Source organism: Triturus cristatus, chromosome 7, assembly GCF_964204655.1.
Source record: "Triturus cristatus chromosome 7, aTriCri1.1, whole genome shotgun sequence".
NCBI classification, from domain to species: domain Eukaryota; kingdom Metazoa; phylum Chordata; class Amphibia; order Caudata; family Salamandridae; genus Triturus; species Triturus cristatus.
Genome location: NC_140590.1, coordinates 792,018,538 through 792,045,520, shown reverse-complemented (window position 1 = coordinate 792,045,520; position 26,983 = coordinate 792,018,538). Strand labels below are relative to the sequence as shown.

General features: G+C 44.6%; 1 protein-coding gene across 3 annotated transcripts in view; it reads right to left on the bottom strand.

Annotated features, from left to right (window-relative positions):
• Positions 1–2,298: 2,298 nt before the first annotated feature.
• The window catches only part of FAXDC2 (fatty acid hydroxylase domain containing 2), a 162,699-nt gene continuing 138,014 nt past the window's right edge, over positions 2,299–26,983 (bottom strand). For all 3 annotated transcript variants that reach the window (XM_085617632.1, XM_085617630.1, XM_085617631.1), the window contains 4 exons: positions 16,774–16,979; positions 8,489–8,594; positions 7,555–7,721; positions 2,299–3,279 (listed from right to left, as the gene is read on the bottom strand). In XM_085617632.1, the coding sequence (XP_085473758.1) occupies positions 3,120–3,279; positions 7,555–7,721; positions 8,489–8,594; positions 16,774–16,979 (639 nt within the window). In that variant the 3' untranslated portion in view covers positions 2,299–3,119. The remainder of the gene's footprint in view (positions 3,280–7,554; positions 7,722–8,488; positions 8,595–16,773; positions 16,980–26,983) is intronic.

Below are 26,983 nucleotides of genomic sequence, written 5' to 3'. Positions count from 1 at the left end.
TAGAACATAATTAAAAGTGCTTTCTATTTATATGTGCTGTTCGAAGTATGCACAGACAAGTGCTGACAATACAGCTTTAGGTGACTGCTTATTTTTTATACCTCCTGGGACATCACAATAATGAGCTGGCAACCCTAATTATAAAACTGGAAGTTTTTTTGCAAGATCAGCACATTTATTTCCTCCACCCTGAACCCTGGTTAATGCCATAATAGCAATAGTTTAACATATCTGAAACCCTACACTTCCGTCAATAACCTGCTGAGTTACTTCAAGTGTCTGGGAATGCACCATGCATTCAGACAACTCGCTCCTCATTCTCACCCTTCACTTTCTTGCTCACCCTGCACTCACAGCGATCACAATACACTCACACTGATCACCATGCACTCACACCATTCACCCACTTACCCTGCCCTCACAGTGACCACACTGCACGTATGCCACTCGCCCTGAACTCACACCAATCTCCCTTCAAATACCCTGCAGTCACATGAGCACACCGCTCACTCTGCAATCACAGTGATCACTCTGCACTCACTTGCGCTGTTCACCCTGTACCTCACCCTGCAGTCACACGAGCACACTACTCAACCTGCACTCATATGACACTTCACTCACCTATCCCCCTCACTGCTCAATCTGGAATCTCACTCAAATAAGCCCATCATTAGCCATACATTCATTCGTCCCACTCTGCACTTACATCCGCACCCAAATTCATATGGTCATCTCACTCACCCTGCAGTCACTCCTCTTACCCTACTTACCCTGGCTCACCATGCACTCACATGGGTAGTCCTGCCACCCACACAGCACAGAGGGTTAATGTGCCTGCTACAAAGAATGTGTACAATGCAGATCAAAGAACTGACTGTGAGTAAACAATGAGTAGTGCTATAAAAAAATGAAATGTTTGCAAGAAAGGTGCTATAGAGAGATGGGGTGCATTGTTAGTGAGTGGTAGTGAGAGAATTCATGGAGAAGGAGGAAATGGAGGAGGGGGCGCCAAAACAGACTGTTGCACTGTGTGCGATAAGTGCTAGAGCCAGCCTTGGCTGGAAGTCTAAGCCTCCACCTGAAGTTCGGGTCTAGTTGCGCTCCTGTACACAAGTATGGGTATGTCGTGCCCCATCAAGGTTTTTGTCCTAAATTACAAAAGGATACATTTACATGCACTGCAATCCAGCCTTTCAGGGGGCCCCTTGATAGAGGCAACTTTGTTTTGCCCTGATGGCCTGGAATAATTCCTAAACAGATTCTTGTAAATACCGTTTTGTTTCATTTCTGTTTAATGTGATTGATGTGAGAGAGTCTTTTACTATTTGCAGAGAAATGTTTTGTTTCTTGTAACAACCATAAAAAAAGTTTAGATCAAAATGGGTCCTCGTCTATGAGATATTGGAAGATATCACAGATATTCGCTGTGAAATTAGTGGGCTGCTGCTTTGTTACAACAGTGAAACCACACATCACTATCTCTGAATATTAGATGTAAACACTTTTAGAATTTACAGTCACTGTTTTGGCTGAAAGTGTCTGCAGAAAATTCAGCTTTGAGAGAAACTGCTATCAAAACTCTCTTGCCTTTCAGCACGTCCTATTTATGTGAGATTGGGTTCTCAGCACTTGTGGTATTAAAGACTAAGTACCGTTCAAGACTGAATGTGGAGCACAACCTGAGGAGGGCAGTAGCAAAAATCCATCCACAGATTGACCGTCTCTGTGGCGACAAGCAGGCACACCGTCACATTTATGTTGGTGGTGTTATTAATAATATATGTCATGTGTAAAACAAAGCATCCGAGTAAAAACAATTTGCGCACATTTTATCTTAGAAAATTGTGTTTTGAGCTGTGTAATAAGCCTCTGTCATTTCACCACACCCACTCACAAACCTGCAGTGTCCTAAACACTCTTATTGTGTTGAGCATTATTTGTCGGATATGGCCCATGATACGCGCGTGGCGGCCAATTGTGTAGTGTGCCAGGTTTCTGAAATTTATGTTAGGCGGTGGGGGGGCCCAACATCTAAAAAGATTCAGCAGGGGGGGCTCAACCTACAAAAGTTTGAAGACCTCTGCCCTAAAGGGTCAAGTTTGCGCTCTATAAAATACAAAAATAAATAAACGGTGTGGGTGCTGTGATAGCGCTTTAGATCCACTGCCCATTTCGCTTGCCGTCTTGTTGTTCAGGTGCCATCCATGTTTCCCTGCTCCACCCAAAAAGGAAAATGTTGGTGCTGACATTGAATAATAATTGCAAATACTTTAAAAAGCAATAAATACATCAATAAAAAACGATTTTCTGATTGGTTTATCTCTGTATAGAGCTGCCTACATAGAAAAAGCGTTACAATTGTATTTGCATAGCACTGACCAATGTAGGTACACTTTTCACAACATAGATGATATAACGATGTGCTGACCAATGGCTTCCACTGTGCTAGACAACATCATAGTCCAGGAGCAAAATATAATGCACAACATGTGATGACATCAGAAGGCCAAATGAGACACAGGTTCCAAATGGAAAGAGCTTGCCATACATCAACACTGTATTAATGGCGGGGATCCACTGCGTGGCTCCAGGCACTCCTACACCATAGCTTGGCAACTATGACCCGACACCTGCCCACACTTGACATGTCAGAAGATACAGAGGATTTTGCTCCGTGGCCCACTCCAAAGCCTTTGTGGGGAGGACAGAGCAACCTGACATTAGATTTATGAGGTCTGCTCTGGAAGTACAAAAGACGAACATTATAAGCAGACTTTAAAAAGCCAGAATACAATACATTCAGCCTGCTCATGCTCTCCTTCACCTTAAGGCGAAGGCTGCTGGACCCAAAAGAGTACCCTTATACCTCTCATCCCCACCAAGCTCTACCCATCAGGTCCCCTCTTACGTTCCTCACCTGGATACCCCTGAAAATATTGTTTTCTCATGTATAAGTTGATCGCTGCAAGTCTTTATGCATATTTAGCGTTAATCAGCTGTCTCTATGCCAAATCCTAAATCAGTTATTCTTTACATATAGTGCCTACACGTCTAGGTCCCTCTTTCGAGGCGATAAGTGGAGGGTCATGGTGCACTCCCATCCCCCTGAAGGCAGACTTCTAGTCCTGGGCCTTTTTCGGGGGGTCGGGGATGGTCTCGGTCAGCGGGGTGAGGCTGAGCAGCAGCACGTGTCTGTCGCAGGCCTTGGTTTGCTTGAACACACTGTCAGTGCCGTGAAGACGGTCCAGCACCCCCAAGACTCCGAAGCACTGATTGAATCTGGAAAGTCAATATAAGAGTGGGTGAAAAGGAAAGATTGTCAAGACATTCCAAGACCTAGCAGGGCAATAGGTTTTCTTCATCACCCAACTAAACAACTGAACAGACTATCCCCACAAATGTTAAACGTTCAACATGATAAGAATTACACTAGATTAAACCAATTTACATGCTTGACCTGGAACTGAAAATGAAAAATGTAGAGAATGCTGTGGATGGTTGACCATGTTCACTTGTGGACTCTCATGCCGCTTTAAAGCACTCTATTGAATGAACGATCCCCATCCCCTCAGAGTTAGCCGTTCCCATCCCCCAACTTGTCACTCTTAAAAATACACAGCTCTTCTCATTCATCCATTGAAACAGAACTCTCAAGTTCGGTAAAATGCATCTTAATTCAAATTCCTGTCTAACTATTGCCCCCTTCCACAAATTACTTTTTCCTACAATATGGCTTAAACTTTTTCTTGTGGCTTTGCATCCAGAAATCTCTACAGCCCATGCTATTTTAAGCATTTTTATTCATAAATACTAAGGCTTCAATAATGCCAAATGAAGACTCGAACAAACTATGGCTATACTTTAAGAAATACTGCAATTGACAAAGCACGATGATTATGCCAACTCTGTATCCATGCTATGGACATACCATAATATTGTTGTTGGAATATCATCTGACATAAAAATGGTATCATACTTTGGGCCATATGTCGGTGGGCTAATACCGGTCGGTAATGGCCGAAAATCGGTAAATTTTCCGTTACCGACCGATATTTAGCTCTTTGAGATGTAGGAGGCTGGATTGAAGGATAAGGTAATTTACCGATTCGGTATTTTAAGAAATCTGTAAAATACCGAATCGGTAAATTACCGAATCCTTAAATCCTATGTAGGGAGCACTCAAGTGAGTGCATTTTTGGTTTAAGGATTCGTTATTTACCACCAACTACAAGTTGATGGTTAATACCGAATACCTTTTCAAAAGCAATTTTGTGCTTATTTAAAAGTGCCATGTGGCAGATTGTGCGCCACATGTGCACACATGCACGATTCAGGGGTGCAACAGGGTGTCAATGTGACACCCTGCCACCCTTGAATATGCTCCCCCTATTACCTATTCGGTATTTACCGAATCGGTAATATTGAATGGCTTCCCATTCATTGAGGCCCATAGGAATGAATGGGAAGGTATGCCTTATTACCGATTCGGTAAATACCGAATCGGTAATAACGAATATTACCGAATCGGTAAAATTTACTGATTTTTTACCTACATTCTATTTACCGATTCTTAAATACCGAATCGGTAAAATTCGGTATTTAGGAATCGGTGAATAGAAATTACCTACATATGGCCCTTAGTGTATAAAAATGTCAACTCATTGGAGTTAATAATACAATTCTACACCCTATATACATTTTTTGCAAACAGTGTTTAGGACACAATAATTATATCACACGATATTTATATAGACGATGGTGGGACCACATTCCCACAGACGATATTGGGACATGCAACTAAACTATGACTGCTGAGAGCGCGCTACAGTTAAACTAGGAGTTATATTATTATATTGAAAGCAACACTACCCTAATTACTCTGTGGAGAAACCATAATCAAGACCATAGTACATCTGTGCTCGCAGTCGGCCAATACTGAGGACATATAGAGGCTAAGTGATCTTTAAATAAATATGACACTAAAACAATACCATATGTAGCCCTTGCCCTACTATGACTATACAAAGCTGCCACAGTACTACTGTACTGGTCCTGACACGCTTGGATTACTGAACCATCATACTACCAAATCCACATATGGAAAATTGAAAAAGATGCAAAATCAGGCGACCAGCTGGAACCTGAAACGACGATCACATAACACCTGCTTTACAAACGCTCCACTGGTTCCCAATGGAGCAAATAATTAAGTTCACAATATTGTGCACCAAATTGAACCCAAAACTGACCATCACTATACTTATCTCAGGCACTAGCTGTAAAATCAAGGTCGCACTGCCTAAATATTGCCTTCAGATAAAAGATGAACTTCAGGAAACAGCTGGAAGCTGTCATTTTCAGACAATCTCAAGGTCTGTCAAAAATTCACCCCATGCACCTCACACTGCATCCCCAAAAATTGACGAGGAGACCAAAGCCAGCGATGACTGAAAGCATACGTCAGCTACCAGAGTGCAAGAACACAACTTCTCAAGGAAAGGCTTTCTTCATATGGTTGACTTTCTACACCTGTCAGAACCACAGATCTTAAAGGTATCTTGAAGTGTCCATCACTACACAAGATGCCCTAAAATAAATATGTAAGTTTACATCATACAAAACATACCTCTCCCCATCTTTCAGCCTTGAATTGGCTGCCAGTTAAGGAAGGACACTGTTTAAATACTTAGGGGCATATTTACAAGGCGGCGATAGAAAATTATCGCCGCTATTGCGGCCGTTTTCGGCCGAGAAGCGTCGATAATTTTATTGCCTAATTAGCAAGGTCACGCTAACGCGTGAAACCTTGCATTAGCGCAACTATTCTTAACGCCCAGCTTTGCATCTCTAATGAGATGCAAAGTGGGCGTTCCTGACCTGACCTGACAGGAGAAATGTCGCTAAGCGACATTTCTCCTATTATCAAGCCCCACGCTATGAAGCATAGCGGCAGGAAAAGTAGCGATAACCCCTGTTATCGCTACTTTCCTTACGCCTGCTTCAGGACTGACTTAGCAATGATACCCTATGGAAGGTGGATATCATGGCTAAGTTTGTGAGTTCCTATCAACAAGCTAACACCATATTTCGTGAGATAATCGCTGGGTTTCCAGCGATAATCTCACATTAGGCAGTTAGCGCTAGGATTTTTATCGCTTTTGAGATAAGCGTTGCTAATAGCATGCTATCGCAGCGATAAAAATCCACGCTAGCCGGCGATAATTATACTCACGCTAAGAGCGCTGAGCGATAATTATCGCCGGTCCTTGCTGATATGCCCCTTGGTACTTGCCCATCGGGCCCTCGTCATCTGTGCAATAGATCTGTTAACACGCTTTTTACTGTGTATTCTTCTGTTCAGCGTTTTAAGTAAACATTTAGAGAAATATTTCGGGCTGGAAAGGAAAGAGAAAGGCAGAGGAGGAAGAGAAATAAAGCCAGTGAGAGCGTGCGTTTGTTTTGTCTACTGCAGGTGTGTCCAATGTAGTTACTGCACGGCCAGACCCATGCCAGATTTTCAGATAACAACCCACTATTTAAATATGTTCCTTTTAGATTAACTTAATGTAAATCCAGCCCTCCAGGCCTGTGCTGGACACCAATGATCTAGACCTTCCTTTTAGTTTTTAAGGATGTATTCTATTTCAAGGCAATAACTATTTGCTCAGACACCTGAAGGGTACTTGTGCGTGAAAAGTGTTGTCACATTACCTCTAATTTTGGAAGAATCTGCTGTGTATATTTGTGTCATGTATACAGCAGCCACTTTCTATATGTATATGCTTTGGGGTAGAAAGAGACCTACCTCTGAGTGATTTAGCCTTGGTGATGGTTTGTGTTGTGGCATTACTAGGTCGGTATTTAACTATGCATTGCACTTACGGGAGGCTCGACTGCAGAGGAAGAGACTTTGTCTCTCCACAGGGATCGTAGGTGCACGGCTCGACTGATCACTATTATAGGCTAGATTGGTCCTTGGCCTGTCTGTGATAGGTCCCCCGAGGTTAGAGGTAGTTATCATTAGTTTTGGTAGGGGTAAGGACCGTACTGGCGCGTTGACCTTCTTCCACATCGATCGAGAGAGAGAGAGAGAGATAGGATGTTTGATCTATTTGTCTACTGTTTATGGTATTTTTCCAGTATTATAAGTTAAGTGGGCTTTTAGGCGCCACATGTCTGTAACCGGTTGCACTGTCCCGCCCACAGGTAATGCATGGGACAAGTTGAGAGCTATTGAAGGTGTGCTGTTTCTTTGTATTGTAGTACTTCTACAGCTGTCAAGAAGTGCGTCCATAGGTGGGTAATCTACTTGATGTGTGGGGTTACATACTGCAGTGCTGTGGGTGCTGGCCGGGAGTTAAGGGTGCAATTAACAGTACTTGAAGACACCTACAGCGCAGATCAAAAGTAAAAGGGGGGGATTGAAGACTACGTAATGTTTGGGGATTTATGAAAGTACATAACATTGTGAGATAGAAAGTGCAGACCTTTGACGCTGAGTAGGGGTAGTTTGTAAACATCAGAGGCTTGGACTTAAGGATCAGCATTACTTACTTGAGGTGGTGGAAGTCGTGGAACTCTGGCGAGGGCAGGAAGGGTAGGTGGTAGCCGCAGTGTGAGATGGTGGTACTGAGCAGCGCCAGGCAGAACCACAGCATGATTGTGGCCACGTGGGAACCCATGATCATAGGGCCCACCATGGGGGGTAGCATGTTTGACAACTGAAAAGACACAGACACCAACTAAGATCAAACACAGTGTGATAGTGGGTTGTATGACGGAACACCGCAAGGAAATACTTCCCATGCCTTTACAACGCCTTTTTTATCCCGCATTTTTTTAGAAAGTAACCAGCAGGCTCTCAAATACCCACTGCTCTGATAACTAACTTCTCTTCTGTCAGAATTCTATCCCTCTTCTAGCTAAACCCCCTCCCTTCTATTTTTAACCACTCCCTATCTCCCCTGCCTTCTCTCCTCTAGCTCACTGTTCCTCTGTACTAATCTCTTCCTCTTATTTAGCCCCTTCACCCCTCCCTCCCTTGTTTACCCAACGCCATTCTTCTGGCCCAACTCCTGCACTGCTCACTTTTTGTGTGCCAGCATATTGGTAACGAAAATAGAGTCTGACATAAATATTGTGGACTAAATATTGTTTCCATAAATATCCCTGATAGTAGTAGATTTGCTATTATTAACTCCAAAGGGGGGATCTTTTTGAAATCTATATTAAGGACACTATAGTTTTGCCAGACAATATTTAGACCACACTGTTCTGGTACTGTACCCTTCCCATTGCTCCTCTAGTAATCCCTGAGATGTCTACTCAACTCCCTGCTCTTGCTTTCCCTCTTCACCTCAAACACCTTCCTTATAACCCACAACCTTGCCCTCCTTTCCTTCCATCCTTTTCCCCGTTATCCTTCACAGCTTTTATTTTTCTCCCTCCCTTTGTCGGATTTAATCCATGGATCACCTCTGGCACTTACCATGTGCTCCAGGGGGTGAGCATAGAGGGAGACCACGCCAACCGGCGCCGTCCACTCGTGGTGCTTCTTGTGGATGTGTTTGTACAGACTGGGGTGATGGAAGAGACTGCAAGGAGAAAATAAACATAGTGAACACCTCTTGGAGCACAAAGTGCAGATATAGAAATGATTTATTTACCAATTCTCTCCATTACTCCCAGTCCCACCATCCTCAGCGCAGTATTTGTGTAACACAGTGTGTCCTTTCCCAAGGGATAGGCATCCTGGTCATTTGATGAGCTATTTTTTTATAATTAATGCCTCCACTATGCCACAAATTGCCCTCTTTTGTCATTATGATGCAACAAATTCAACAACCCCTCAGGTTCAAGATCTTCCATTCTCTTTTTCCCATTTTAAGGTATCATTGTGGGGCGAGACTGATTGGTATACATGGGCCTGGGGACATAGAAGTTATACGCCTGGGCTCAGATTTTGCGCTGTTGAACCACTCTCTAAACAGGTGACTTGAAGCCTGGGTAAAGCACGGCATTTGAGTACTCACCATGACATTGTAGACATAACTGCAGAGAATGCCACTTGGCTTGTATTGTATTGTGCACTGGTATCACCAGAGGTGCCCTGGTACCCAGTCCTACTCTGCTTGCCTCCAAGGGCCAGTCTTCTCTGGGCACATACCATGTGGTGCACCTTCTCAGTGCGTAGTGCTGTGAAGCCAGAAATGGCATATATATGTAATATTGCAATACTCACACACATTCGAGTTTTTATAGCAGTTCGGACTGGACAGTTCCTGGTGGAAAAGGCTGAAGCCTGATTTGCATATGGCTGGTCTAGTGGGCAAAAAACTATGGACTAGAATGTAGCCCGAGTGCTTGAGAATAATTCCAGCTTTCCACCCATTACCTTTTGGTTTTCCTCACTGAATTTGAATAAGGCATTCAATTAATTCTATAGCTGTAGGGACTGAATTGATTTTGTAAGGTGAGACCACAGCTGGGTATAAATATTGCAGGAGCAGACCATATTACTTCTGTGAGGAAACATGCTTTTTGAGGTTTACCCCCACTCTTTTCTCCCATTTTCACTAGTAGGCACTGGTGTCATGGGTCTGAAATGCCATGAGCCCTGCTAATTAGAATTCAGTGTGTGTTCTCTGAGCCATAAAAATGTACACGGTTGATTTGCCTATAACCAACTGGCCCAGCTTAACTTACTTGTAAGTCCCTAGTTTATGGCACGAGGGGTACCTAGGGCGTATAAGACAAAGTGTCACTCACGGGCTGCAGCACCAGTTGTGCCACCACGCATATGATAAAGTAAAACATTTCTCCACGACTGCAACTGCAGAACGGTAGAGAGTTTAAACTGTTAACACGACGTTGCCATTGAAAGCAATGGGAGAACTCAAACCTCCTCTTTTTAATATATATATGTCACCCCTCTAGCAGGGCTGGACTGGCCGTAACGGGCATCAGTTGTTTCCCCGAGAGGCTGGAAGGGTGGGCGCCGGTTTTTCTACTGGGGGGTCGGTCTGATAAAATTGCCAGGGTTGCTTTCAGTTGCCAGTGCGGCTCTACCCTCTAGCAGGCCTATTGAGTGCTAAGGCAGGGTGCAGCATATTAAAAAGCAGAACATGTGTTTCACATGTTCTAGCAGCAAAAACTCTCCGTAGCTGTTTTTGCAATGAGAGACCTGATAGCCCCATTTGGAAGTACAGAGTTACAAGCTGACACTTCAGCTGTGCTAACTTCTGATTGGGACTACTGAGGTGGGTACTTCAAGGTATTAAATGAATCAGTGCAGGATATCCAATTAAATAAAATTTAGTGTTACTGACGGGCAAAGTGCAACTTTAGTAAGTTGACACATTGGTTGCCCAAGGTTTCCAGTGCCTGTTTCTGATAGCACACAAAGACTATTCTTCCAGACAGATTGCTACCCGCCTTGGGAGACGTATGAATGCCTCCCAGGAAAGGTAACAATAGAGACCTGCCAATAGAGAGGGTGTTACCTCCACCTAGCAGGAAGACACACAGGGTGGCTTTGGTGAAAAAGGTGAGCTTCAAAGGGGAAACCACCTTTGTAGGGCAAGTGGTGCACACACACGGGAGGGACTGCTCTATTGTTTAGGTAGACAGCCTGGCAGTGAGGACAGAGAGGGAAAACAGTTGCCGAACTGTTTTTCCCATGGGTGTGTAGCCCAGAGGTAGCCACACCCCAAGGGTGGGCTACCAAGTACCACACAGTAGGGTCCAGACATCTTTAGAGTGGGCAGAATAGAGCTCTCTGGGAAAGCTAGATGCCATACAACACAGGAAGTTGTCATCAGGCAGGAGGGGACCAAGTAGCATCTCCCCTAAGGACACTTTATGGGCATAAAAGGGACACCCCCTGGCATCCAGCACTCAGATCTCACTTTGACTGGAGAAGAGGACCGAAGAAAGGCTGCCCAGCTGACCTTGCACCCAGCAAAGATGAGGGTGCAACAAAGTTGGACTGCACCTGCTGGTCCCTGGGCTAGCGAAGATAGGACTGTGCCTATTGTGTCGTGCTCGAGGAGAATTCGTCCCCTGAGCCCAGGCAGAAGCGGAGACTCCAAGAGTCAGTTGGCAGACTTCCTGTTAGCAGGACAGGGCCACAAAAGCTAAGGAAGCCTGCCTGGGTGAGTTGTTATCCCAGATCATCAGATCGTAGCTTCACATCACAGTGCAGCCCGGGAGACCAAGACCCAATGCCCAAAAGTTGCTCAGTTGCTCTGAGTCTGCTTGTCTCGGGAGAGCCGTCGGAGGGCATTTTGGTCACCCAAAAGGAAATATATTGCCAAAAGAAGGGAACGGCTTATTTTGTTTTGCCTAGTGACTTGTAGTCCAGTGGGGAATGGACTTTTGCTGGACCAAAGTGGACTTCGTGGGACACTGACCTCTGTAGCCAAAGTCCCCCCACCTAGACAGTCGACCGACAAGTAGCCCCAGGAAGACCCCGATCGACCGTGCTGCATCGTCAGCATCCTGTGTCCCTAGCATTAGGATCACACCATAGAAGTCAATGGAAAGTAGATATTAGAGTAGGGACTGGACTGCCTCTCTGGTGAAGCTAACTGTTTCTTCGGACCTTGTTGGTCACCTTAACTCACTCCCTGCCAGAATTTGTTTCCCAAAGTACTTCCAAGTGACTGCGTTCAGCCTTGATGTAACTTTTTGTTGAAAAAGTTTGTAAGCGTAAAATTTGTTGAAGTTGCCAATACTTGTTCATGGGTGAGTGAAAAGTCTTGATTTATTGTTTCTTTAAAACGCTGGATCTCCGAACCCCTCCTGTGTACTTTTTAATTTTGGGCTCCATAAAATTGTAAAAAAGCAACCTATTTTTATAAATTGGTGTCTGAGTTCTTGAGAATCTTGTTTCTTTCTTCTTCAATTGTTTTGGTGCTGTTTAGATGCCTTACTCATTCCTTTGTTGAAGACTGACTGCTCGAAGCCACAGCTACCCAAGGTTGAGCAAAGCTTTAACAAACTAAGCCTGACTGGTCCTAGAAGGGTTGGTAGTGTATTAAACAGTGAGGTCTCACTACCACTCCTTGACGACATCTTAATATACTTGAAGGATGTCACTCATGAACTTTTAAGGGCTACAGAGATATTGAGGGAATTAAGTGCTCTTTCAGGCCTGAGGGTCAACTGGGCTAAGACGAGTGTCTTGCCGGTTAGTCCTGTCGCAATGGAAGTCTCCATCCCCCCCTTTAGCTGGATGACTCGGGTGAAATGGAAACTACGCACATGTAAATACTTAGGTATCGTATATAGAACACAACCACTGACATGATCGAAGGTAACATTGGTAAGATGATGCAGCAATTGAAGGACAGCATAGCTTACAGGACCAAATTACCAATTAGCCTCAAGGTTAGTGTCTCACTCTCGAAAATAATGATGTTGCCACACTTGCTTTACCTCTTTTTCAACATACCTTAGACGCTACCAGCCAAGATATTCAAAGATATGGATTCTCTTCTGCTATTTATTTGGAATGAGGGAAGCCCCAGAGTAGCTTTAATAACCCTTAGACTTCCCACTATTGAGGGAGGGTAAAATGTCCTGAACTACCAGGTCAATTACATGGCAGCACAGCTACGGTGAGCAGCAAGATGGTCTGCTTCGACTGCTATATATAGGACTAAGTGAGTGCGAAGCAATCTCTAGGATATTCTTCCCTGGAAAGATGGGATGGGGAGTATTGCCACACTGAACAATGTGGTGGTGTCTTTCTGCTCCCCCCTGCCGCCTTTTGCTTTGGCCGGTCCCTCAAAGATAATGGCAGATAGGATTCTGAAGAATGAGAAAGCACATATTAAAAGAATAAGGGTTTTTGATAGTGTTTTTTGTGACGTACACCATGGGTTCTTTGTATCAGAATATTATGCTAAATACGGATTGGCTTTGTTTAATGTCATTGAACATGAAGATATATATATTTATTACAAGTTCAGAACCTTCAAAAAATGACAATGCATCTGTATACTAGTAGCAGGTGACTACGACAAGTTGTCAAGATGATGACTTCAGCATAACGTTGTTTGTGATTAAATTTAACACTAATAAAAATTTGTAAACAAAATAAATAACAGCAGAGTCCTGAAGGGACACTTTTTTAACACGGTTTATTTGACAGTCGTAGACAAAAAGAGGTGCCCTGCCCTAGTAATTGTCTTTATGCCTGCCAAACATTGCACGGGTCACTCCACCGGTGCAAAAATCGGAGCTATGGAACTGCGAGGGATTTGAATATGCACATGCTAGAGCTCAAGCTTTAGAGATAATCCATTGGTTAAGCACTACAGTCGTAGGTCTTTTAGCACTCCCAAGTTCTTTAACAAATAAATAAAATACAGTTGAGAAAGAAGAGTAGTTTAGCTGGTAGGCCTGCTCCACTATTGGAGCACGCAGGAGGGTACTGGAGTTGTGTTTAGTCTAACGCAGGTGGGGATAGTATTAAAAGCGGTGTACATACTATAGTGTATCTAGTACACATACACTGAGTATCTAGTTCTGGAATAGACAACTGAAATGTGCTCCAACTGGACAGTAACCACGCCAATTGAATATCCATGTTCCTGAAAGTATTTTATTATATTCTCTATCCAAATCCTACAGTCCCACAATCTTAATTACTCTGCAAATGAGTACATTTAAGCATGCTCTATAGAAGTAATCTGTTACTTACCCTGTAAGCATCTGCTTGTTGTATGTACTGCTGTAGATTTACATGCTTTGCTTACTCCTGCCATTAGTGTTGGGCTCGGACATTGCAAGCTGTTTTTCTTCGAAGAAGACTTTCGAGTCAAAAGGTCTCTGACTCCTCCACATGGTCATTGACTCCATTTTTATATACTTTTTCGCCCAAAGGGTGAGTGTAAATAAAGAGTAGTGCGTATAAAAAAGAAACTGGTGACCAAGTACTACAAAGAATATATCACAGAGGAAAACAGAATGCATCAGTCACTGGTTCCTAGGGTGGAGGGTGGTGCATGTGGACCTACAGCACTACATGCAACAAACAAATGCTTTTAGGATAAGTAACATATTCCATTCATAGTATGTGTGGCTGTAGATACACATGCTGTGCATAGACTAAAAAGCAGTCCTCCCCTAAGCAGTGGTTGGCCAGTAAATGGGGCAAAGGTTTGAAACAAAATCCTAAGGACAGCTTGACCAACTCTGGCTTGTTCACTTGACAACACATTCACACAATAATGTTTTGTAAACGTGCATGGCGTGGACCAAGTTTCAGCTTTACAGATGTTTGCTATAGGAATTTTTCCTAGGACAGGACAGCCATAGTAGCACCCTGCTTGTGGGTGAAATGTGGTAGAGAGCGGGAGGGTAGGGTTCTTTTAGCTTTAATATAATAGGTCTATATGCACTCGACTATCCACCTGGCTAGTCCCACCTTTGAAATGGCATGTCCTTTATATAGTATACAGAAAGCTACAAACAATTGTTGTGTCTTAAAAAAACATTCGGGTCTATCAATGTAATACATAAGTGCATGTTTAACATCTAGAGTGTGGAGTGCTTTTTCATGTGGAGTGCTTTTCAGTTACCGAGTCCGGGTGTGGGAAGAGGATCTGGAGTTCAATAGATTTATTAAGGTGGAAGGCAGAGACCACTTGGGATTAGTTCTGAGAACCGCTTTATCCTTGTGGACTTGGAAAAATAGTTCTTGAAGTGTGAGGGCTTGTAATTCACTGATGCACCTGAATGAGATAATTGCGAAAAGAAAGACAACTTTCCATGAGAGAATTTGAAATGGGCATGAATTCATGGGCTCTAAGAGTGGACCCATTAGTCTGGTAAGGAAAATATTAAGGTTCCAAGAGGGGCAGGAACTTCCCTCATCCTGGTTTCTCCAACATGGGCCAGACAACCATGGTTCTCTGCCCAACTTGAAATTTCAGTTATCCCACATGAGAAGCTCCCAAACAGACCTGACATTCTCACCCAAGACTGCGGAAGAGACACCCGGACCCCAGGCAGCTCAACTTAGCCATTTGCCTCCTGAGGTCAAAGAGTTTGGGTACCTTGGATTGCTGCAAGAGTGTATTTATGTACTTAACGAAGCATACAGACCTACCATACACACTGTAAGGGGCACAGAAGGACAGAGAAGGAGTTAGTGATGAAATTAAACCTTTTGGCTGGCCTAAACCTTTTTTTTTAATACATATAAGTCACTCCCAGGGTAGACCCTGAATAGCCTAGAAGGCAGGATGCAGTATATTTAATAAGTAAGACATACACTTTTGAGTTTTACATGTTCTGGTAGTGAAAAATCTCTTTTTCACTACTGAAAGGCCCACCTGTTTTTATAGGATAACATTGGAGTTACCCTATTATATTTAATAAGCTGCAACTTCGAATTGGGAGCAGGTAGACAGATTGGGTTTGGTGTCTAAAGAATTCTAATTAAAAGCCCTCTTTAATGGTAAAGTCAAATTGTCAATCACAATTCTATAAACGCCACTTTTAGAAAGTTGGCGTTTTCTTGTCCTAACCATTTGGTACCTGTAGCCTGATCCTGGGTCACATGACTAGGTGTAGCTGGCAGTTGGTTTTTGTGTTGGAAAGCTTGAATCCTTTGAGGGCTGGAGAAGGTGTTTCCCTCTATTTAGCTGAGGACCGACCTTAGGAAGGGTTGAATTTGAAGTGGCTCCAAGTGGGATTGTGTGGCAATTATTGTGAAGGAGGGAGACTGTGGCCTGAAATGGACCAGGTATTCTTGTTTGTTTGTACTCTTTATCAGCCAGTCATCCAGGTAAGGAAACACATGGATTCCCACCCTGCTTAGATGAGCAGCTACCACTGCTAGACATTTTGTGAAAACCCTTGGAGCTGTGGTGACTACGAAAGGCAAAACCTTGAACTCATAGTGTTGACCATTTACCCTGAATCCGAGGTAACAGCGATGAGCTGGATGGATTGGGATGTGAAAGTACGCATCCATCAGGTCGAGGGTGGACATGAAGTCACCTTGCTGTAATAGAGGGATGACATCCTGTAGGGTTACCATGTGAAAGTGCTCTGACAGAATGTACCTGTTGAGGTGATGGAGGTCAAGGATTGGTCTGAGGGAGCCTTCCTTCTTGGAGAATAGGAAACACAGGGAATAGACACCCTAGCCGAGGTGTTGCAGGGGTGCGAGCTCTATGGCTCCTTTGGAGAGAAGAACCTGAATATCCTCCTGTAGGCATATGAACCATTCGGGGATCACGTCTGAACCCGTTGGCGGACAAAAACAATCTCACAATGAAGATGGAGACCATGTGCATCTACACTACACCTCATAACTCGAAAGACTTCTTCAGAAAAAAACAACCTGCAACTTCCGAGCCCAACACTAGATGGCAGACTACGCACAGCATGTGTATCTACAACCACACATACTACAAACACAATGTACCTTCTCCAGTAAGGATTACTAATGTTTTGGGGAGTGGAAAATATTTACCTGCATTGAAGTGAAGGCTTTACAAATAAAGCATCTCCAGAAATAAAGATTATCAGGACAGTGAGAGATACTCTTCATATTCAGATGATTTTGAGTGCCACTTTCAGGCTCATAAAGTACCAATCTCAGACACATTGAGGTTGAGTGCCGTTCGCAGGCTCACGGAACAACTCTCCCATGTCCTATGTGACCCAAGGAGGGCCTCCCTCTCTCTGGCCCACTCTCAGAATCCCCAGTCCATTGACCACCTATACTGTGGCCCAGCCTTTGGGTAGACTCACCGGTGAGAGTAGTAGAAAAGCACCTCCTCAATGAGGGTGAAGATGGACAGCTCCAGCAGAACCCAGTGAAAGGTGGGCAGCTCCGGCCCACAAGGGTTCCCCCTCCAGTGCATTATGGGATACATAACCATCACCATAGGTAACGAAATAAAGACCTGGTTACACAGCACAGTCAGAGCCGCCTGCCGCAGCCGGACCAAGTCTACCTGAGGGAGATAAAGAGAAGGGAACAGAAGTCAGCCATACATGAACCATTTTAAAAGCAGTGTTAGTCATATCTGAGGCATTTTATGGATGGGTCAATAATGCATGAGATGTGTCATACATGAGCCATGCGACAGCTACGCATTATATACATTAAATATGTTGCAGGCTGGTCCGTCAAATTAGACATGCAATGGCTACATCAGTCATAAATATGACATGTAAGGAGCTGCACTGCCATATATGACCCTTATGATAGGCACATTTATTATGCACAAAACATGCCATAGGCTACTCTGTGAAACAACATATGTTGCATCCACAACAATAATAAAACCAACATATCTGACACAGATCAACCACCTATAAGACCTGTCGCAGCCACATCAGTCATATGTGAGACATGCCTCAGGCACAATAAACATACATGGGACATGTCATAGATAAATGCCTCATTCAAAACCATGGCAATCCCAGTTAAGTCATACATGAGGCATTCAACCACTTCTAGGCAGGATGGGATTTACACAAATGTCTCATTCTTCCAAAGTCTTTGGACAGTCATATCTCCTACAAATGTCTTATTCCCTCCTAATCAAATGATGAATTAGATGCAATCGTTTCCATGAAGTGCGAGACAGACTTCTACCATGAAATTCTCAGTTTGCCCAACATGGCCTCTTCAGTCGTCCCTGGTGTTATCTCTGTAGTGTTATCCCTCTTCTTTCTCTCCCATTTCCCTCTCCCCATACAGGCAACTCACCCTCTCTACTCAAAAACGCCCAGACCTGCAAAGCTAGCTCTGCTATGAAGGAAGTAATCAGGCATTAGTGCTCACAATTTGCCATCTTCAATGATTACTAAACGTACTCCCAAAACTCCCTGAAGCATTTACAGGTGATTCCGTTCACAGTATGAGCTATGCAAGAAAACCCATTCCCTCACGCACTCAGAAGAACCACACATTACATGTAAAACCATACAAAGACAACATTCAAAACAAAAAATCAAAGTGTCATGTGTTAGTTTCGGGAGCGAAAAAGGGCTACTTAAGGGTGTAGAGATGGCCTTTGCAGAGGTATAAAACACACCGAGCTATGCCTGCAGGCGCATGGCCTGTGTCGGTTCTGTGTGCATAGAACAGGCATCTCCAATGAGTAGCTCATGAGCTACTGGTAGCTCTGCAGCTACCTGTCAGTAGCTCTCCTGAGTGCATCCAAATCTTCTAAGTTAGAAAAAATGTCTTGGTTAAATGAACATATGTGTGACAGAACTGTGTATTCCAAGACGTATTTGATTTTGAGTGATAAATCATGTGTGGAGACTTATTTCTAATGTGATTACTTTTGAACCAGGGGCACTGTGTCTGGCATGCATTACCTATGTGTAGACATTCTAAATTGACAATGCCTTTTTTACATTACTGCTGGTAACCCTGCAAATGTACAGAGGTGATCACTGCAGGTATACTTGGACATGGGGTGCAGTAATGTAACCTTGTCTCATGTGGTCACTGTTACACTAATAATATTAGTAACTTGCGATGATTTTCGTTTAATATAAATAGCTCTTAATACACAAAAGGCTGGAAACCCATCTCTGTGTTCATGCGAGAAGAATGCATGCAGGACTTTTACTGCGGAGTGTACTGAAGTATTACACAGAAGGCTCTTCTTTCTGTATAAGCTGGGTTGTTTTATGTGATGGGATGGTTTAGCGGCCTGGTGCCACGCATGCACAGCTGAGAAGTTCTCAATAACGTTACTCGGTTGGCATACATAAAAGAGTGTTCTGGTGAGCATGCAGATCTGATCTTGATGTATACACACGTGGCTTTTCTGGCTTACAAACAGAGAAGGTTCTGCTGCTTGAGCTTGTTTTTGCAGTCTTTGCTTTCCTTATATACATGGAGTAGCTTGGTCAGTAAGATTAGGGGGGGAGGGCAGCTTCAAATTTCTTAACAGTCACGCTGGCATATCATGGTAATATACATTATTGGAGAAGCAGAGCATGAAGGGGCTTAAGGTGTAGTGGTAAGAGATAGCAGTGCATATTGTTAAGGTTACTTAAAAGACAATGGGCCAGATGTAGGTGAATTCAATTTTGCGAGTCCTTAATAGCGATTTTTACCGAATCGCTATTAAGGACTCGCAAAACTGAATGTAGGTAGGAATCGCAAAAATATTTGTGATTCCTTATTATTCCTTAATTGTGAATCGCAAATTGAGATTCGCAATCAAGGAATCCCATCCCATTCATTCCTATGGGCCAAGAGGCCCATAGGAATGAATAGGATTTGCGCCTGCAATTTGCGAGTCACCAAGAGGCACTCGCAAATTGCGGGTGCAATTTCAAGGGTGCAAAGGTTCCAAAAGGACACCCTGTTGCACCCCTGAAATGTGCATGTGTGCACATGTGGCGCACATACATGCCCTAAGGACATGTATGTGTGCCACATGGCACTTCGTAAAAAGCCAAAAAGTGCTTTTTGAAATGAAATCGCAAAATTCCACCAAATTGAAGTTGGTTGTATTTTGCGATTCCTTAAGGCAAAATCGCAATTTGCGATGCCTACCAGCATAGCATTTAGGGAATTGCAAATTGCGATTCTCTAAATGCTTGCGCAAAATAAGGAATCGCACTTTTGCGATTCCGTATTTTGCGAGTAGGTTTAAACTTACCTACATTGCTCGCTGCCAAATAGCGAATTTTAGCGTTTGCTCTCGCTATTTGGCTTCCTACATCTGGCCCAATATCTTGTAAAATAAGCAATGGTTTTCAAGAATTTCAAAACTGAGAGGAGAACAAGTATGTGTGACTGAAAGCTCCAGTACACAACTATTTACTAGAGAGTACATTAATTAGGGGGGGTGCAACACCCCAAACACACCCATGAAACTACAATGGTATGCAAACAGGTCTCTTCCTGCTACCTATCTGTAATGCATCCCACTGTGCTGATGTAGCTACTAGGCTATTGTTGTCATCTATGCTGACCTGTTATACATTCCATAGCTATTTTGCTACCTGTACGGGTTGGTATACACATTGGGCTGTTCTTTGTGTCTATATGGGCCGTGTACATTACAGGGATGTTCTTGCACCTGCACTGGGACGGTATGCCTACTGGGCTGTTATTCACCTATGTACTGGGCTGGTACTCATTCAAAGTATATGATTGTGTTGCCTATAATAAGCTGGTACAAATTATTGGGATGTTCTCTACACTTGGCGAATACACATCCTATGCTGTTCATGCCACCTGTACAAGGCTAGTGTTGGGACAGGAATGCACCCTGTGTGGTATATGGGTGTGTACCACAGCCAAACATACCTGTACGTATTCATGGCAGTGGTACACCACTGCAGTCTGACTTTTATTTTGGGTCTGGCGTCATGCTAATCTACCTTGTGCGCTGAGTTCTAGGTCTGTCCTGGACAATGTGAGATCTAGACCCTGTCCTGTGACCTTAAGTGGAGAACCAAGCGTGCCCTCATAGTAGACAGAAACTGTCCCTGTAGTGGTGGAAGTATACTGTGTTTTTGTGATATTGTGTAAAGGACCAGACTTTTTTTTATCTGTGTCATTGACCGTGTGGCCTGCTGACCCCTCTTGAGTAATCTTCTACTGTTATGTGAAACCTAGAACCTTGTGCTGACAACCTGTCTGTATGTCAAATGTGTGTATAGTGTGAGTAATTTATGTGTGGTAGTAAGACTCTGTGTATGTGTGAGCCGGAGTACTGAAGGCAGTGGGATTAATTTTGAATGTCCATGGTTTGGCACAGTATAAGTAAAGAAATTACATTAAGACTTTGGGGTATATTCACAAGGGAATTGCAAAGAGTGGTGATAAGCAAACATTGCTAACACCACGCTCTGCCATTCTGAAAATGCAGGGATGCGGTATATTCACAAGAATGTGGCGCACCCCAGCGTTTGCCCTAGCGCTATATCTAGATGCCTAGAGCCAACGCAGGCACCCTTGCACCATAGTGCAAGAGTGTCTCCATTGAGAGGAATGATTGTTTATGTCCAGGAAGGTGTCCCTTCCTGCACATAAACAAACCAGAGTGGAGAATTGTATCTTCGATGTGTGCTGCATTGTGCAGCACACATAGAAGTTACAAATTGTCATTTTTTTAAATGATTGTTTATGTGCTTATTCATGGCGATCTGCTGTTTCTATGGGTGCTGCAAAATGCAGCACACATAGAAACAGTAAAACGAGGAGAAATTAAGCATTTCTCCTCTTTGCGCCATGTTAAGGCCAGGCTTTCCCTGGTCTTAATGTTGGCTCTGCCTCCTACTTACGCCACCCTTGTAAATTGGGGGCAGCATCAAAATCAATGAGTGTTGTGGCGGAACGCCCACCGCAACACCCATTGCATGCACCTTTCATGCTAAGTGTAGCGTGAAACGGGGCGGAGCTTGCCTGGCTCCAAGAGGGCCGCAAAGAAGTAGAGCTCCAGCTGGCCGATCACCGTATCAGCAAAATCCTATCACCCACAGTTTCAAACAATATGAAATAAGCTCAGAACTGCCTTATAGACAACCCAACGTAGGGAATCTGGTGTCGGATCCTGGAGCTGCATTCCTGAAGTGAGAGAAATCACTCCCATCACAGAGATCCCCCTGAGGCTAAAATGGCAGCTGGGAAATAGAACGCGGTGCCATCCGAATTTGTTTGCCCCACACAGAAGTGAAGTGAGCCGTGGCGAGTGGAGAGGCAAGAAGGGGCTACATCGCTTAGCAAGGCACAGGCTGTGCCCCCTCCGACCGTAATGTGCGGACCTTAACGACCCAGAGAGCTGAGCGTCCAAACAGCCCTGGAGAAACGGACACGGCCAAGGGCAATAGCCCGGAGCGGTGACTCTGGGGGGCGTGGTACAACCATAAATGCGCTCCTGGCAGCAGTTGTACATTAGGCCGCCACTGCATGATACCAACGCGGTCCTCAGAAATAGACCGCGATGCACAGAGCAACGTGGGACCCATTTGGCTGGCAGTCCAAGTAAGATCCCATTCCTCGCGGGAGGGGTTGCGAGTAGCCCGGCGCATGGGCAGGGCCACATGAGCCCTGATGCTACAGAAGCTCACAGTAGACAGATTACGGGACCACATGCTATAGACAAAGGGCTGTCTTCGATAATCAACAAAGGAGGCTCCGGTAAGGCACTGAGAAACAGTGCAAAACACAACCCAGATACGCCTATGAGGGAGCATTAAGGATTGCTGGCGCTCTGGGGGAAGCAAAAGGTGGCACAACAGTCAATCCGGTGCTTATGAACAAGATACCTGATGATATTGCCTGAGAGCACCCCTTGTGACAGGAGCACCTAGAGGGCCAACGTAACGGTCGCAATCAGGAGGCATGCAGAGAAAAGTGCAGGCCAAAGATTGCACATGGTGATTCACACACCACCATCTGACCGAACACTAGAAGTGGTGTGCAGAGCATAGAAGCCTCAAGAGGCAGGCACAGCGGCAAGGACTTTGAGTGTGCACATTAAGACCGTATGCTGTAGGGGGCCTGGTGCACCGCGCCATCTGTGACCTTGTAGCGGGTTCCCGAATATCCTTTGCAATCACAATGTGTGACACAGGGGTCTGTGCGGCGACGCCTTGGTTTGTAACGAGAGTACAGGCTATAGAAACACCCTGCACCATGGGGAAGATGGACAAAACATCAGCGCAAGCTGCACTTCGGAGATCGAAAGAACTCCAGGTCCAAAGAACCAGATCACATCAGCGTGGAACCGGAAGTTGAGGAGGCGGAACAAACCCTAGATGCAGACCGGAAGCAGATACTCATAGCCATGCAGCGAAGCCTCACGAAGATTGACGGTAAAATCGACGCATTGACCTTCCGCATGGCTAGGATGATGGAGAGACTTGATAAACATGCAGAGAGACTAAACACAGTCAAAAAGCGGGTCTCGGATGCTGAAGACGTCATAGCGGCAGACTCCGCAGAGCAAAGGCAGATGGCTAAAACGATACATCTACTGAGAGCCAAAGCCGAAGACTTAGAAGCACATTCCAGGAGGAACAATCTGCGTGTCATAGGAGTCTCGTAGACAACGCATATAGACAATATGGAATTATTCGTGGAGACCCTCCTGATCACAATCCTTGGTAGTGACACGTTCACTGAGCTTTTCGTGGTGGAGCGGCGCATCGATCACTGGCTCCAAGGGAGCACCTCCTCGGCCCTTAGTGACGAGGATTCTCAACTATCGCAACTGGGATGCTGCTCTTCGCAAGGCTAGGAAATTACAGACATTGAAGTACAAAGGGAAGGAATTGTCCATGTTCCCAGATTTTACTCAACAGGTGCAGGAAGCAAGGAGGCTGTTAGTCCCGGTCAAGAGGAAACTCCGTGAACTTCACCTGTAGTTTAACATGATGTACCCAGCCAAACTGTGTGTCCAGGTGGAGTGAAAGGCACACTTCTTTATGGACCCGAAACCCAAAACAACTGTTCCACTTCCTCAAAGAGGAGCATTAGGCAGCAAGTGGACCTAACCGCACAGGGTCAGCGCAGAAGATGAGATAGCACCAGCGGAAGAAGAACAACAACAGTATTGCCAAATGTATGAACAGTCAAGTATCCTGCCCCCGGTCGGAAAGAGCAGGAAGAGAAATGTGGGACGTTGTGACGAGTCATGGACTGGTTGCAAAGAAACTGAGTTACTGTTAGTTTGGAATACAGGGCATTGCCCAGGCAATGGGAATAGTTAAACAAACAAATCTATACACGTTCCACCTAGAGGCCCTGCCCACAATTTAATAAATGGTAGGCACCAGAGGTGGATCTCCAGGGCAAGAACGTTATGTAAACAGCTCATACACAAGAATTAGGCAGCAAGTTAGCAGATTATACAGACTGGGCTGTAGGCACGATAAGGGAATAAGGCCCATAAACACTAACATCAGTGGGCGACAAGCAATACGCAAAACGGCACTTGCTGGTCGGCGCTTCTGGACCAACAGGTTCAAGTATGGCGGGCAACATTCACCCCCACGTGTACTCCACAATGTCTAACACTATGATTGGGTGTTAATTTTGAATACAGGGAAGGGGGGGTGTTCATATGGGAGGAGGAGGGAACAGTTACCGCAATGCAATGTTGGGTGGCATATTGTGTGGGGGGTCGGGGTTGAAACGTTAGTGTTAAAGTTCAGAAGAAATGAAACACTGGGACAAACACTGACCATAGAGCAGAGATGGCACAAGGAGCACAGAGTGAAATAGGGAAACTATGGACACCGCAGCTAAGGTTCATCACATGGACTGTGCTTGGTCTTAATGATCAAAGAAAGCTCAGGAAAGTAGTGGCATACTTAAAGAGACAGAAAGTAGATATAGCCATACTACAGGAAATGCACTTACCACTGGACATGACCATCTTAACAAAGCAAAGAATGCGGGGAACTTTTCACACAGAAGGCTTCACATCCCATGCCCGAGGCGTCCTCATATGGACAAATGGTAAAGCAGGGATCCAATTGACGAACACACAAACTGACAAGGAGGGTAGATACAACAGCAACCGCACAAGGGGGGATACATGCACTACTCGTCCGTGTATGATAAGCATACGCGTATAGATTACTGGTTCATATCACAAAGCCTCATAACAAGAACAGTTAACTGTAAGCCACTTCCATGCACTTTTTCAGATCACTCTCCAGTAATTCTAGATTTCTCAATGTGGCCGCGTCGGATGGCGCTGTTCTCCTGGAGATTTCCCCCCCTATTCATTGCTTGACCCAGTATTTAAGGCAGAGATGGTGCAAGCAATAGAGGAATACTTTGGCATAAACACTGGCAGAGTGGACCACTTTAGTACAGTGTTGGAAGCTTTCAAGTTGCATATTAGGTGGATCACGATAACTAAGCATGCAGGAGTCCTAAAATCTATCTGGAATAAGTTGATGCAGCTGGAGAAAGAAATAGCAGTATTAGCAGCACAACTTAAAAGAACAGGTGATGCGGGAACCTTGGGAGATATTAAGACCAAGCTTACTGATTATCAAGACACGGCTAATGACGAGGTCAGGCACCTGGGTAAGTACGCCGCAGCGAGGAGATATGGGAGGGGGAACATCCCAACGCAGCATTAGCGTCACTGCTACACCCTAATAGAGAAACCACAGTAATCACAAGCATATTAGATGAGGAGGGCAAGGTGCTCACTGTTACTGAACAGATAGCGGATAGATTTAAGCGATATTATGCTAATCTTTACAGCTCGCGCATCACATTTGATGGGGCCGCCACGGCGGATTATCTAGATTATATAAAAATGCAATGGCCTACCCTGGAACACAGGGAATTCCTTATGTCCCCGTTGAACCCATTCAAAATAAAAGAGGCATTTGCCGGAATGAAGGCAGGGAAAGCACCGGGGACAGATGGCCTAACAGTGGCGTTTTATAAGGAGTTTCAAGATCCACTTTCCACACTTGGTAACACTATATGAAGAAATAACAGAAATAGGAATTATGGCCCCAATTATGCGCAAAGCATTAGTAGCTACACTATTAAAGCTGGGCAAAAGCCCAGCCAACTGCTCATCGTACACTTTTGAATGTAGATACGAAAATATACGCAAAAATCCTGGCCAACAGACTGGCACTCTTACTACCAGAAGTGGTGAGTGCAAAACAGGCAGGATTTGTTCCGGTCGTTCATTAACATACAATTTAAGGACATTATTCGGCACCATTCTTACTACCAGAAGTAGTGAGTGCAGAACAGGCAGGATTTGTTCTGGATCGTTCATTATTATACAGTTTAAGGACATTATTCGGTGCCATTCAATATATAGATCTGGAGGTAAAGGCCACAGCGGTGCTTCTTGATGCCGAAAAGACGTTCGACTCAGTTGAGTGGGGTTTTTAACCGTGGTACTCTGTAAATTGGGGTTGGGGAAATATACCTTAAGCTTATTAATGTACTGTAAAATAAACCCACGGCTAGAGTACGAGTGGAAAACATAATCACAAACCCTCTGGAGATTACGAGGGGCACCAGGCAAGGGTGTCCTCTGTCGCCCCTGCTATACGCCATAGTCGCAGAACCACTAGCCTGTTCATTAAGGGAATATCATGGAAACAGAAGTATACGGTTCCCTGGCTACAAGTTAATAGCTTCAGCGTATTCTAATGACACACTATTATACGTGCGAGACCCGGATAGGAATCTATCTGCAGTGCTGTGAGAGGTAGTCCGCTTTGGTGGCCTCCGAGGGCTCCAGATCAACTGGGACACGTCCATTATCTTTCCACTTTCCACCAGCACAACTCCGATAACATCGCATTTTCCCCTTCAATGGACAGAGGAACCGGTTCGGTACTTCGGAATACAAATACACACAGATCCAGAGCAGGTGCTGAGGGAAAATTATGGTAAAGCAATACAGAAATTGGAGGGCGGCATCAAAAGGTGCATTACACTCCCTTTATCTCTAATGGGGTGCGTCGCAATTATTGAGATGGTAGCACTCCCCAGGTTTTTGTTTCTGTTCCAGAATATCCCAATAACACTGTTGCGAGCATTCTTCCACAAATGATGGTCCTTACTGCTGAGGCTGGTCTGGGCGGGAAAGCAGCCCAGGGTGCAATGGAAGATATTAGTGCTACCCTACGACATAGGTGGCCTTAATGTGCCCGATTTGAAGTTATACTACAGAGCAGCGCAGGGTGTGCCGGCATTCTATTGGCTAGATAGCAAGCAAACACTACCACACAAACATCTTGAAAATGTCACAGCCATTCCTCACACGCTCTCCTGCACGCTATTTAGGACCCCTACAAGGAAACACGTAGTATTGGACTCCCTGAATTCAATAACTCACGCCTGGAAACGAATTCTGGAATATTACGCAGGCTCTCTACTGTACTCCCCGCATATGGAAGTGGAAGGGTGTGCTTGGCTGGAAATAAGTCAGGAAAGGGGGGTGGTGCATGCATTACAAATGTTTGGAATCACCAAAAT